General features: G+C 53.8%; 2 protein-coding genes across 11 annotated transcripts in view; one reads left to right on the forward strand and one right to left on the reverse strand.

Moving 5' to 3' along the window:
* MED15 (mediator complex subunit 15) overlaps positions 1 to 13,603 on the reverse strand; it is an 84,760-nt gene that overhangs the window by 9,302 nt on the left and 61,855 nt on the right. For 4 of the 9 annotated variants that reach the window (XM_079151998.1, XM_079151991.1, XM_079151995.1 and 1 more), the window contains 9 exons: positions 11,378 to 11,505; positions 11,154 to 11,281; positions 10,847 to 10,981; positions 10,702 to 10,765; positions 9,742 to 9,808; positions 9,139 to 9,299; positions 8,872 to 9,050; positions 8,301 to 8,399; positions 6,606 to 7,675 (listed from right to left, as the gene is read on the reverse strand). In XM_079151998.1, the coding sequence (XP_079008124.1) occupies positions 7,539 to 7,675; positions 8,301 to 8,399; positions 8,872 to 9,050; positions 9,139 to 9,299; positions 9,742 to 9,808; positions 10,702 to 10,765; positions 10,847 to 10,981; positions 11,154 to 11,281; positions 11,378 to 11,505 (1,098 nt within the window). In that variant the 3' untranslated portion in view covers positions 6,606 to 7,538. Of the gene's footprint in view, positions 1 to 6,605; positions 7,676 to 8,300; positions 8,400 to 8,871; positions 9,051 to 9,138; positions 9,300 to 9,741; positions 9,809 to 10,701; positions 10,766 to 10,846; positions 10,982 to 11,153; positions 11,282 to 11,377; positions 11,506 to 13,603 lie in introns of those variants that run through there. The other 5 variants (XM_079151999.1, XM_079151992.1, XM_079151996.1 and 2 more) reach the window with 3 other exon arrangements.
* CCDC74B (coiled-coil domain containing 74B) lies at positions 406 to 6,448 on the forward strand. 2 transcript variants are annotated; one of them, XM_079152020.1, is made up of 8 exons: positions 421 to 756; positions 1,655 to 1,699; positions 2,813 to 2,872; positions 3,722 to 3,881; positions 4,934 to 5,123; positions 5,203 to 5,282; positions 5,356 to 5,412; positions 5,580 to 6,448. In XM_079152020.1, the coding sequence occupies exons 1-8, from the start codon at positions 498 to 500 to the stop codon at positions 5,716 to 5,718; spliced, it is 990 nt and encodes a 329-aa protein (XP_079008146.1). In that variant the 5' UTR covers positions 421 to 497; the 3' UTR covers positions 5,719 to 6,448. The 2 variants fall into 2 exon arrangements, with proteins under 2 accessions (XP_079008147.1, XP_079008146.1); XM_079152021.1 differs by lacking the exon at positions 4,934 to 5,123 and having other exon boundaries at positions 406 to 756; positions 5,203 to 5,412.

Here is a 13,603-nt window from a genome sequence, read left to right on the forward strand (position 1 = left end):
AGTTTTCAGATGCCGTTGGCCTACAGAACCTCCATCCTCTGCTTTAAGCCAATAAGCCCCTGGTGTCCTATTTGGTATCCAAATGACTAGAGAGAGACCCACACAACAAAAGCAACTCCTTCAAGAACTCACTCCTTTCCTTCTTTTTGCCCTTCTCTGATGCCTTCAGACAACTGTTTTTCCTATTTTATCCACATTTCATAATGAATAGATTCTGCGATTATTGGAAGTTTGTATTTGAACCTATAGTTCAAATATCTCCTATTCAAAAAGTAAACTGTTATTAAAACAAATGAAGCATTAAGGTGATTCGTATGTTCAAGTCAGAGGATGCTTTTTAAGTCAGATGTATTTATCTAGACGGAACGTGGTTGTAGGCCCCGCCCCCGCCCCGCCCCCTCAGTCGCGCCTGTTCCCATGGCGACGCGGCGCCAGGCCGGGTCAACCCGGCCACTAAGCCGGCGTGTAGTAAAGGCGGAGGCAGCGGCAGCGAAGACATGAGCGGGGCGGGGATGGCGACTGGGGCGCGGCCCCTGAGCTCGGCGACCCCGGGCTCCCGGGGCACGTCGCGCCCGCGCCAGCGTCCCCTCGCGGGCCTCCAGTACCAGGTGCCTCATCCCACGCAGCTCGGACTCAGCGAGGCACAGAAGCGTGTCCTGGACCTGGAGAAGAGCTTGCAGTTCCTGCAGCAGCAGCATTCGGAGACGCTGGTCAAGCTCCACGAGGAGATCGAGCACTTGAAGCGGGAGAACAAAGGTGAGTCCTGAACGCTGGAAAGCGAGAGACATGCGACCCGAACTTCCCTGGTTCCCGGAACACTTTCTGGGCCTGCAGCCAGAAGTACAGCACCATAAACTCCAGATCAGGTTTGAGGTATAGAGAGGGCACAGGGCAGCATCCCCTCACTCATGGACAGGGTCAGACCAATATCATTTTCAAAAAAGTTTTTAAACGAATTAAACATACCCTAGAGTGCAGGGCTCAGTGAGTTATCACCAAGTGAACACCCAGATCAAGGGTCCATGGTATCCTTAGGTCTTCCTAACTGCACCCCTGGGGTCTCCTCGCCAGCTCATTCATGCTTGACACAGAACCTGAAGCCTGTGGTGACTGGCCTCACTAGTTAGAGCTCCTCTGCCCACCACCTGGTCCTGCTTGCTTCAGTCTTTCTGACCCACTTCTGGTGTTGTCTTCATCTGGAGTGCCAAGGATTCAGTCATGGCATCTGCCATGTCAGGGCACCGATCCACATGTCTTCTTGAGTCTCACCCTCCTGATACCTGGCCAGCCCCATGTGTGGGCACCACTTGATCATCATCTTGCTCACATTTGCACATTCATGGCCAGGGCCTCCTGGACAGCTGAGTTATCATGACTCACTTCTGTATCCCTGGAACCAAGGCCTTGCCTGGCAGAGTGAGTGCCCTGAAGATATCAGGGATGTACTGGGGGATGACAGGGAAGACTTAGGGCACCTGAGGCAAAGCCTTGGTGGAAAAGGCTGGCAGGAACTAAAGACAGGGGCCAGTCAGCCATGGTCACAAGCCAGGACTTGGGTTCAGCAGGAGAGAGTAAGCAGGGCAGGTCAAGTCAAGCTTCTCTCAGAGCAGCCATGGCTTTGAATATGACAAGGAGAACATGTGCTTGTTTCCAGATCTCCACTACAAGTTAATAATGAATCAGAAGCCACAGAAGAAAGGTAAGACTGAGGCCCCTCAGTGCCTGATAGGAAGTTACCTCTGTCCACAGCAGTCCCCCAATCCCCAATTGCTCATCTCCATCTGGCATGCTAACTCTGAGGGACTGGTTATGAGGGACCTGAAGAGATGCCACTTCCTCCACAGCTGGGTAACTATGCCAACAAATGCAGCAGGTGCTGCTCTTAGAGCCCAAGGCCTGAGAACTGAGCAGCTGGGGCAGTAGGAAGGCTGCAGACCCTCCTTCATCTTAGCAGAGCTCCTGAATCAGGAGGGGATCCTGGAACAACCCCTTCCTTCCAGGGGTTCACTACCCTGCTGGCTTCTAATCACTTGGATTGCTGCTATGGTGGACCCCAGGCGCCTCAGCCATGTCTCTGGTCCTTTACACTTTGGAAGAGATGACTCTGGGTATACTCCCTGTGAGGAATCTTTCCTGCCATCTTTGCAGCAACCATGGGAACAAGTGGGAAAAGAAGCAGACTCAGCCAGCAGGCATTTGTCCAAGACACTTTCTCATCCCCAATATGACCCACTCTCCTTGCCTGTTCCCTAGCCTAGCCTGGGAATACCTCTGTCCAGTTCTTGGGCTCATTCTTTTCCTTACCTTTAGGATATCAGGTGGTCTGACTGGCGAATGGTGCCACCTGGGAACATCCTGTCCCAGGTGGTGCCCAGGGCTTTCCCTTCCTGAAGACATGCAGAAAATAGAGTGGTGGGAGGACCCTTCTCCAGCAGGATGCAGCAGTCCCAGCAAGTTGTTCTGGGCAGTGTGGCCCATGTTAGTTGCCTTAGCCCTGCAGGACCTGAAGGCCCTTATGTGACACCAGGAGAGGTTATGCTCGCACTCAGGACTTGATGTTCCTTCAGTCACAAACTCCCTTGCTTTCTGGATGCCCCTCAGGAGACAACTTTTCCAGTGGCCTCTGTTCCTTTGGGCACTTGGCTGGGTCTGGGGCTGCCTCAGGGGAGTGTGGTGTAGAACAGGCAGGACATATCCCTAATGGGTTTGGGGAGGAGTCCCCACAAACATATAGGACTGGGGGTTGGTGCAGGTGGGTTGTTGGGTGGAAGCTGCTCTCTTCTTGGGATTAACCCTGCATGTTTTCTTGCAGGCAGCATGTCCACATCAAGCTTTCAGTCCAACAAGTCCATCTCCAATTCAACAGTGTCAGGTGAGTGGGCCAGCACCCCCTATGTGCTCTGAGCAAGGGTGCTACTGGGGCCACAGGCTGGGGTGGCCAGTGTGGGCGCTGGGAGCTGTAAACCCATAGTAGTCTTATGTTGGGCAGACTTTGGAAAGACTCCATGGACTCAGGGGTGAAGAATTAGTTGAAGGGCAGTCCCTGGTGCCCTGAGGGATGAAGCTACAGGAGTCTGAGGAGAATGGGACAAGACCATGGTCTAGAGGGAGGTCTTGAAGGGAGGCTAATCAAGCAGGACAGGGCTCGGCTATTGATGCAGGGCAACAAGATGCCATGGCAGCCCCACCTGGGCAGGACAGTGAGCAGTTGAACTCACTGATAGAAGGGACTCCTAAGTGCCTGCCAAGCCCTCCAGTAGCTTGACCTGTTATGCCCAAGCAGGCAAGATGCAGGTGAGATGACACTTCCCACAGAGCCCTGGCCTGGTAACATCTTTTGCAGAATGAGGGCAGCAGGGAGCCTCTTCCCATTCTGTCTGCCACAAGAGGCCAAGCTTCCTTACCAGTGGGCAGTGGACCTAGGCTTGGACCTAAAGAATAAACCCATGCAGACAGAGTTCCAGTGCTCTCCCTCAGTTTTTACCCCAAATGAAGGCAGCTTCCACCTCTGTGATTGTTTTGGAGTGTTCAGCAAGCATGACTCAGACTACATTCAGAACCTCAATTGATTGATTCCTCCCAGTGGACCTCCCAAGGGAGGCTGTTTCCATCTCCCCTTTACAGAGGAGGAAACTGGAGTAGGGGTAGGGGCTTCTTGGGTGCAAGCAGCTGATCCCAGTGGACTTGGGCAGTGACTGGCCCTGTTGGGTCTGACCTGCAGCCAACTCTCAAAGCAAGGCAAGGCCCCAGCCCAGCTCCAAGAGGCAAGAGTCGAAAGCTGATGTCCCCCAGAAGACGGACCTGGAAGAGGAGCCGTTCAGTGCTGCCCTGTTTCACAGCAGCAAGCTGGACAGAGTCCCTGGGGTGCAGGGACAGGCCAAGTAAGGCTCACCTGCATCCAAGGGACAGGCCTACCACCCAAAGGCCCTAGACTTGCACTTAGGCCCTAGGTTCCCACCCTGGGAAGAGATTTCTTCACTCCCTACTCCATGGGCTGTCACCAGTGTAAACATGGGCTCATGTAGTCAGCTGCCAGGTTGTCTGTTGGGTGCTGCCTTCTTCCTCTTCCTTTGGGGTCCTGGAGGGTCCCTTAGCTGACAGAGGTCAACAGAGGACCAGTGGCAGCTCCTAAACCCTTTCTCAGATCTGACTTCCAAAGTAGCTTTTTACCAAGAACACTGAGTAAGCCTGGTGTGGCACACACTTATAATCCCAGTGACTAAGGAGAGTGAAGCAGGAGAATTACAAGTTCAAGGCAGCCTCAGCAACTTATGGAGGCCCTAAGCAACTTGGACCCTGTCAAAATAAAAAAATAAAAAGGTTTAGGGATATGGCTTAGTGGTTAGGCATTCCAGGTTCAATCTCAGGTACCAAAACAAAAATAAAAACAAAAACCCCACCACCACCACCACAGTGCAGTGAGTGGGCCTGATTGATTAGCTTGGAGTTGGGTGCCTGCCTTTGGACAGCACTGGGCCAGCAGGATGGAGCAGAACTACGATCTGGTGACCATTGTTTCTTGGACCTCCCTGGAATGCTCTATAGAGTACATGCTCTGAAAGAGTGCAGCTGGTAGGACAGAGTCCCATTTCTCTGCAGACCTAACGTTTTCCAGAGACCAGCCTGCAGTGAGAAGACCTGGTGTGAGGTTAGGACCCAAGTAGCTTGGCAGCTAGCTGGTCCCCACTTCCTGGAATATCTGATCCTCAGTGCACCTTGAAGGGGACTGGATGGGTCTGGGTCACAGCTGACTCCAGAGAACCCCAACCTGGTGTCCAAAGAACCGTGTCCAGCAGAAGGGAGCCAAGCCCGGCATAAGCTGTATTGACGGCCCTCATCCCCTCATGGCCTACACTGGCATGGACATTGCTGCGGGAAGGGTGGTTAGACCAATTCCTTAGGTCACCTCTGGGCTGCTGTTATGACATTTCAGAGACGAGGATGCAGAGAACCCTAATTCAGGGGCCACCTTGGTGGGGTTCACCCAGCACAAGGGCAGGCAGGTGACGGGAGCAGCTCCCTTGATGAGCCTGCCTCCACACCTGCGCAAGCCCACCACAGTGCAGCAGTGCGAGGTGGTCATCCGGCAGCTGTGGAACGCCAACCTCCTACAGGCACAAGAGGTGAGGCCCTGGGCAGGGCATGGCCCGGCACCTCCACGGGCCCCATCTTGTACCCCACCATGCCTCTCCTCTCTTTCAGTTGCAGCATCTCAAGTCCCTTCTGGAAGGGAACCAAAGGCCAAAAGCTGCCCCTGAGGAGGCTGGGCCTGGCTCTACCAAGTGAGTGCCCCTATGCCCCTGCCCCAGCCCAGTGGGACCTAGTGTGGGGCTCACTGCTGACTTCCTTCCACAGGGACCAGGAGGCCACACAGTTCCCCAAGGTCTCCACCAAGGGCCTTTCAAAGAAATGGTAAGTTTCCTGGAACAGGAGCGTGGGTGGCCCTAACAGTCTGATGCTCACAGGGAGGAGAAGGGCCAGGTCTCAGGCTGGGTTGCCAGCATCCAGTCCTGCCTGTATCCCAGGGGCCCATGTGGCTTGAAGATGCTTGCAGTGACTGTCCCTTTCCCCATCCCCAGCCTGATTCTGAGCCCAATGCCTGCGGCAGAGCGTGCTATTCTGCCCGCACTAAAGCAGAGCCTTAAGAGCAATTTTGCAGAGCGGCAGAAAAGGCTGCAAGTGGTGCAGAGCCGGCGCCTGCACCGCTCAGTTCTCTGAGCCCAGTGCCCACAGCTGGAGGCCAACCCTCTGCAGCAGTTCACATGCTTTCTACTACTTTTAAGCCATGCTGAATTCCAAGACGGGGGAAACCCATGACAGATAAAGTACTTGATCTCAGAATTGAGAAACTGTTTATTTTCTAGCTATTGTTTTGTTATTCTGCATTTACACAAAACCACATTATGAAAAAAGTATTATCCTACATGTTGAAGAAAATAAAGCTTGTTTCTCCAAGTCCTAAGTCTCCTTCCTCACTGGCTATCAGTTGTCTCCTCCTGGCCATTTGTAGTAACTCCCGGCTAGTCTGGAAGGGAGCTGCCTGGGCTTGCTCATCCCATGAGTTGGCAACTCTTCCAGAAGAGAAGCATCTTTCTGGAGGCCAGGTGGCTTTCTTCTCTCTTGCCTTGGCCAGGGGCTGCCTGCCCTTCCAGGCGATGATCATTCTGGGTCTCCTGCCCAGACTGGACACTGCTAGGAGCAAGATGCTGTCATTTGCTATACTAACACTGCTGATTGGATCAGCATAGCTGTCTTGGAAGAGCCACAAAGGAGAACTGTCTCCTCCAGAATGCCATACCTCCCATCTTCAGAACAGCAGCAGCACATATCACCTTGTGATGGTCAGTTCAAGGCCCACTGCCACCCTACAGACTCTCAGCCAGCCTACTCCATTTCCTGGCCATTAATCCCAGAAGGAACTTGATCAGGAACCTGGGCATGAACCAGGCTGAGGAACAGTATACTGTGTCAAAGAGGAGCAAAGATCTGGGGCATCCTGGGCCAGACTGGACACTGTCAAGACTGACTGCAAGACTGACAGCAACCCTGACAGGACAGTGGGCCCCAGCCTCACAGAGAAGGGGGTGCAGTGATTAACTCATGAGAAACACAGGAATGACAAATTTATTATAAGAACCACATATGACAGGGTAGTGCACATATAAAAAGGGGAACTTATTGTCACCAGAGGGCTGCCAGCTGCTGCTCAGTGTGGAAGGCAACACACAGAGGCACTGTACAGCTGCATTCCATAAGGAGCCTCCACTCGGGGGGTGGCACAGAGAATAGGGTATTCTGATGATGCCAGGTTCTCAGGACAATGCCCAACTGATCTCTTTTCATCCCTCACAGCAGGGACATGGCACCCTTCACCCAAGAGTGGCACACAGGTACCAGGGACAGGCTCCTCAGATGCTGCTGCTCCCTCACAGTGCTGAACAAGAGCTTCAAGTGTGAGCAGAACCCACCCACCTGGTGGTGGGGAACTCACTGCTGCCCGCAGGTTAGCCTTCTCTCAGAAATGGAGCCTGTGCCCTTGATCCAGGAGTGTCCCTGTGATATGACCCACCTGCCACAAGTGACACAGTCTGAATCCAAAAACCGATCAGAGAATTGTATTTTAAAGGTTTCCTATGTCCTCCACATTCTCCTATAGAAATGAGTAGAATGTAGTCTAACCAGATGCATGGACGAGACCCGAGTTCTCCCTCATGCTGCTGACAGTGGACACGGAGCCTGGAGAGATCACAGGGAGTACAGTCGGAGGAGTGTGGGATCTGATTCCCTGGAGGAAACTGTGTGGAGAATCTTCTCTGGAAGGAGTCCCTCATCTCTCCCCATGCAGACAGCTCCACCACCACCTGGCCCAGTACTGTACAAATATGGGGAAATGTCTGGCAGGTCCCCAAGGCAGAAGAGAAAAGCAGGAAAGCTAACCTATCCCAGGCTTTCTAAGGAAGTCAACACCTAGAAATGTCCAATGTGAGGCATGGGTTCACAGCCCCATCAAAGCTTCTGGCTGTCCCTGTAGTTCTTGGCTAGGCAGCTGAAAGGCAGGCCTGGTGGATGCTCTGTGCCCAGGTGTTGAGCAAGGCTGTGACTGAATGCTTGTCAGGGAGCTGCAGCAACCGGGAGGTCATGCATCGGTGCACTGACTGCAGAAAGGGGTTGGCATCTGCAACAGAGCAGCAGGCCATGAACACCAGGCCCTTTCCAAGGCAGTCAGACATGCCTGAACCTGGCCCATGTAGACACCTCTGTGGGAAGCCCCCCAACCCCTAATCAGTCTCATGTGCTCGTCTGGAAGTGGGGTTCTCCTCCCAGAGCAACACTGTCTGTGAAGAACTGGAATCTCAATGGGATCTGGAACCACAGGCTTCCCTCTATGACACCCTTAGGGGATCCTGCCCAGCTCTGCTGTGTGCCAGCTCTGAGCCTCAGTGATTATACCCAACAGGTGGCTCTCTGGAGCCACATCACACAGATGGATCCACATGCACCCAAGTTCCTGGTGGTGGGCCCATGTGAGCCCTGCAGAGCCCTTGGTCTGTCCTTGAGCCATGGGCTTGCTCACCCCTCCCCAACTAAACATAACTGCTCTGAAGCTGTGAGATAGTGGCAAAGGACACAATGGGGAGGGGGAAGAGAGTCTTTTTCCTCTAGGTGACCACTGTTCCTGCCTGTGCGAGGGTAAATAGGAGGGGATACACAGGCAACCCTGCTATATAGGAAGCCCTGTTTGCCCAGAATTGGCCCTTGCCTTTCCTTAGTTCCCAAATGTCTCCTCTTGGTTCACCCACCATATTGCCACTGCCGGTCAATCCAGAGTGGGCTCTGGGCAGGGTAGTCAGCAGGCACACTGAGCTCCAGTGGTGGCACACTTGGGAGGTCCTTGTCGTCTGCAATACACAAGGCTGCTTGTGACCTGGCCCAAACCTGGACCTGACACAAACACTAGCCTTATAGTCCTGCTCCTGAACAGGGCTCTTCACACTCTGAACGGTTTCAGTGAGGCTGCTGCAACACCTGGAGGTCTGACTCAACTTTTCAAACAGAGCCAGGGAGTACCCTGTGTAGATAAGATATCCAGGGACCCTGCTCACAGTACCTCCAGGGTCTCTAGTGAGCAAAGCCACTGTGTGTTGGAGAGGTGACAGTACATGGGTTCAGGCCGGGGAGGCTGAGGTTAGTCCACCATGAAAGAGAAGTGAGGACAGAGTGGGCAGCTTGGCAGGATGAGTGCAGGGGCAGGCTCCAAGGAGGGAAGTACTTGTGTCTTGAAGGCTGAGCATTTCGTGGTCTCTGGCATAGGCAGTAGAGCCCAGGGGCTTGCAGGTCAGGACTCACTCTCCCAAGTCACCCCTGTCCTACCTGGACACTCACCAAGCTTGCATATCAGGTGGACAGTGCCGTTGTTACTGCAGTGAGAAGGATCCAAGTTCACTAGGAACTTGGGATCTAATCTGGCCACCTCCCCTTGGAGGACGTTGGGGATGCTCTGCCGATCATCCTCCTCAAACCTGCGCTTCCGGGTACACACCACTGGGGCCCTGGAGGAGGTGGCCATGGTGATCACACTGGTTACATGCAGTCTTTGGCCTGCCACCCACCTCAAGGCCCAGCCCTGGTTGTACATACGTAATAGGTGGGCCATGGATGGCCGTCATGGCTGGAACGAATGTGCGGTACAGGGAATGGTTGAAAACAGGAGAGCGGATGTTGGCCAGGACAGCATCCAGGAGTGGTTGGCATAGGTCCTGCTGCTTTGTCGGTAGCACTGGGGGTGGTGGGGGCGTGGGCTAGGGACAGGACAGGTGGAGTCAGCAGCTTGAGCTTGAGGCTTCACCCATTCTGAAGAGACCCCAAGGTCATCATCCTCACCCATAGCAGATTCCTGAGGCTTCTCCCATAGCCTCCACCCCTGTGTAGCCAGTGGTGATCAATAACTGGTTACAGTTCCCACCCTGGCAGCTCTGTTTAGGCTTTAGTGTCCCAGGGCAGGACCTCGTGCTGGGCTGGCAGATGCAGGGTGGCAGAGGCACCCATGGGGACCAAGGTCAGAAGGTGATTCTGTGTTCCCACTCTCCACAGCAGGTGGGCCTGAAAGAAGCCTTGTGGACAGAGTTCCCAGGTTAGGCCTAGACCCAAGCCCTGCTTGCCCTTGACCATGAAGGCTCCTCTCTTCTGAGATGTTGTGAGGTAAGCCCTGAATTTCTTAGAGGTGCCTGAGGCTTCACTCACCACCGCCATGTCATTCTTGAGTTTTTCCAGGGCGATCTCACACTTCTGCAGGGTCTTCAGGGGACACCTGAGGAGACAGACAATGCAGGCTGCCCTCTGTGCTGGAGGGCTTAGGGAGCCAGTGACTCAGGTGTTGATCTCAACTATTGCCTGCCTGGCCACTCTAGGCTTCAGTCACCAGAAACCTCCATAGGAACTCCAGCTAGTAAACCAGCTGCTCCAAGACCAGGCTAAGGTCTCAGTCTTATGTAAGTCAGTCCCTGTCCCCCTTGGCCCTACAACCCAAATGAAGAATCAACCTAAGAAGGCCTGGAGTACTGTTGAACAGTGATTTCTAGTCAACACACATGACAATAACTGGGAGAAACTTCTATAAAGCAAGCCATAGCTTGAGCTGAGGCAGTGAGATGGGGGAGAAATAATGTATAGTTTTGCAGTGCTGCTCCAGCTCAGATGCTCATAGCGGCCCATGGCCAGAAGGTAGGGGAAAGGGCCAAGAAGATGACAAGCCATGGTCATTCATGTATTTCTCATAGGCATCACCTAGCTTCACTTCCACAATGAACATATGCCCCAGCTGGCCTGGCAGCAGGTGGGGTAACTGAGACACAGCTGCTTGCCAAAGGTTACTGACAAGTTGGGCAGAGCTGAAGGTCAGCCTGAGGCCCTGCAACTCAGGCCCTGGCCAATGGCCCAATGAGACAAGCTATGATGGCCAAAGGACAGAAGCATGAGGTCCACAGTAGTGGCTGTGGAGTAGGGCATAGGCGGAATGCTGGAGGAGAAGTTTGGACTTGAAGCCCCAACACACACCTAAGTGGAGCCTCAAAGGCTTCTGGCAGGGCCCAAAGACCTGCTGGGCCACTTTGCTAAACCCAGGTCATCATCACCAAGCCTTGGGAACTCTCCATGAGCTGTGGTACAGCACCATTCTGGCCTAGAACCCTCTGCAAAGCTCACCTCTTAGAGGGGTCAGTCAGGATGTCCAGAAGACTCTTCATCTTACTCAGGTCCTTTTTCCTGTCTGGGACAGAAAGGGGACACTAAGATGCAGGCTCTGAGTGTCTGTGGGGCCCCTGCACCAAGCCCTGGCCCCCAGTCCCACCTTCATTCTTGTCAATCTTGTTGATCATGCGGCGCAGGGGCTCAATGTACTTGGAAAGTTGCTTCAGCTTGTCCAGGTACTGTTGTTCCTCTGCCTGGCTGGAGCCTGCTGGGCTCATGACAGAGCTGGGATTCACTGTGGGACATGGTTTGTGAGGCTGGCTCTCCATGAATTCTTAAGTGGGGTGCTCAGGCTCTGAGTGGTGTAAGAGCTCTTGCACTCCTTACAAGCTGAGATCTTGTGAAGGTGGAGGTGACTCTTGACACCTCACAGGACTCTGCCTACCCCAGCCCCAGGACTCACTTACCAGGGGTGTTTAAAGGTCCCGGGGAGGGGACACTGAAATTCTGTGGCGTGCGAGCTGTCACTGGGCTCTGGGAGGGCTGCGGTGAGGGGCTAGGCAGGAAGCTGCTGGGGGATGGGGCAGGGCCGGAGCTGCAGCCAAAAGAAAGAAAGCAGATCTGAGCCAGGGGTACTGGGCAGGCCTACCCTGAGGGCCAGATGGGGAGGACCATCCTTGGCCAGGCCTACCTGACATTGGAATTGGGCTGTGAGCCGGGCTGTGGAGATGGTTGGGGGGGAGGAGGCATCGACTGTGGGGTCTGCACCTGCTGGCCCGGTGATGGTGAGGACAGCATAGTGAGGCTGCTCTGGCTGACCTGGAAGTAGAGGGGCTCAGCCGGCTCACTGTCACACACTCCTGCCTGACTCCATGCTATCTGCCCACTATACCCACAGGCCTCACCTCCCCCATAACCTCACCCCATATCCTTGTCTTCTTCCAAATGCCACTTGGATTCACCTAGGCACAAACTCCATCCTGGGGCATATAGCACATAGTGACCAGAGGGCTGGTGGGAAGGCCACATGAGCACCCCTGGCTCCTTCGTGATGGGTCATGAGAACTCTGGGTTTCTGGGTTGTAACAGGCCATGGCTTTTTCCTCCTGGCTTCTCGAGCATGAGGGTGTGAAAAGAAGGGAGGTGTGGGAAGGTGATATCCTCGTGCCCTGCCATACCCTGTCTGGTCTGGGAAGTTCTCTATGAGTCAGTAATAACACTGCTCTGCTGTGGGATAGTCTTCCTGCATGCTTCTACAAGCTCTCTAAGCCCCCCAGGCTGACTGCACTGAGAATAAGGGCCAGCCACTTGAATCTCCTGTCCTGACACATACAGGTGGCACCTCCCTACTTGACCAGTTTTGGGGCACCAGGGAGATCATGTCTTACACTGTGTCCCACCTGGACCTACTTAATTAAAAGAAGGTGGTTGGAGGAACCATGTGCGTATCCACAGTAGCACCTGCATCAGTCTTGCCAGTGTCCCTGGCCCTCACCAGTGCCCCTCAACTAGACTGGTAGAGCCCACTGGGAGAGGTGACTTAGCATTAGAGATGCCTGGGCTCAGAGCTTGGCTCTGTCACGTAAGTTTGTGCATCTTGAGTCTTCAGAGGCCTATCCCTGTCCACAGAGCAGGGTTACTCTCTGCTCCCTAGTCTTTGTTGGAAACAATACAAATGCAGTCATCTGTACCACTATCAGCACCAGGGACACCATCATCTTCATCTCTGAACTCCAAGGGCTTGGAACCATAGCATCCAGGCATCAGGGACAAGATGTATGCACCCACACCTTCCAGAGGAGAAGCAAAAGATGGCAATCTAGATGATAACAGTTGCCTGCCAATCCCTTGCCACACTGGGACTGCCCTGAAGGCCCTGCTTGCTTCAGAGGTTCCCAAGGGCCTGAGATGGCATCTCCCACATCCTAGTCAATGAGGTACACTGAGCACCCCCTCATAGCCTGCTTCCTGCACACCCAGCCCATAGACTCACTTGACTCCTGGACCATCCAGTTCTGCAGACCAAGTGCCCTCCCAGGGCACTCTGGATACTGATGCCCAAATGGGGCCACAGCTCCACGCTTCCCTCCCACATACTCTTCTGCCACAGTGCCAGGAATACTAGGTAAGGACTATTCTGAGTGGGTTCTCTGCTTCTCAAATTGGGAACAGGCTCAGATCCCACCAGGAAAATGATGCCTGCCCTCCTTCCTACCTACCCACTGATCGAGCAGAGGGCAAGGGGGCTGGAGGTAGCCTGCTCAGTACCACACTGATCGACATCATGGAGTGAAATATCACCTCCCTTTTGCTCACTGGCTTCCCCACCTGTTACCACTGACTGTGGCAGGAAGCACTGCCCTGGGAGGTAGGTGGAGACTGCCCCCTGGCACCATGCACTGGGATGGCAGGGTGCACAAGGTGTCACATCATGGCATGGTGCTTCCCACTTGGTTGGGTCAGAAGTCCCAAAACAAAGCCACTGGCCCATGGGGACAAAAATAGAATGAAGTGTTTCCATCACTTTGTACCCAGACACCCCTGGCCAGGGAATGAAAGAAGAGCAAGGGAGCTTGGGCCTCTAGTTGCTGAGCCCAGTCACTCCTCCAAGTAGATTCATGCTAATGTGAAATAGAACTTGAATGGCTTCATCTGCAAAATGCTGAATTGAACAAGCCCTTCTCCCATGTAGGCTTCTCCCATGTAGGTCAAATACATTCATGGTGCTGGGTACTGTAAGTCCTAGGGAAACCAGGCCAGGTGGCATATTCCACATACTGGAAAACATGCTCCAGAATCAACCCAGGTGCTAACAAAATGTAGGACCAGATCGTTCCATGCAGAAAACTACAGACAGTACCAAGAAGCAGAGAGCAAAGGTCCTGGGGCCCCATGCCCATCCCAGCCCTGTCAGGCG

The sequence above is a fragment of the Sciurus vulgaris genome (genome assembly GCF_902686455.1).
Source record: "Sciurus vulgaris genome assembly, chromosome: 8".
NCBI classification, from domain to species: Eukaryota; Metazoa; Chordata; class Mammalia; order Rodentia; family Sciuridae; genus Sciurus; species Sciurus vulgaris.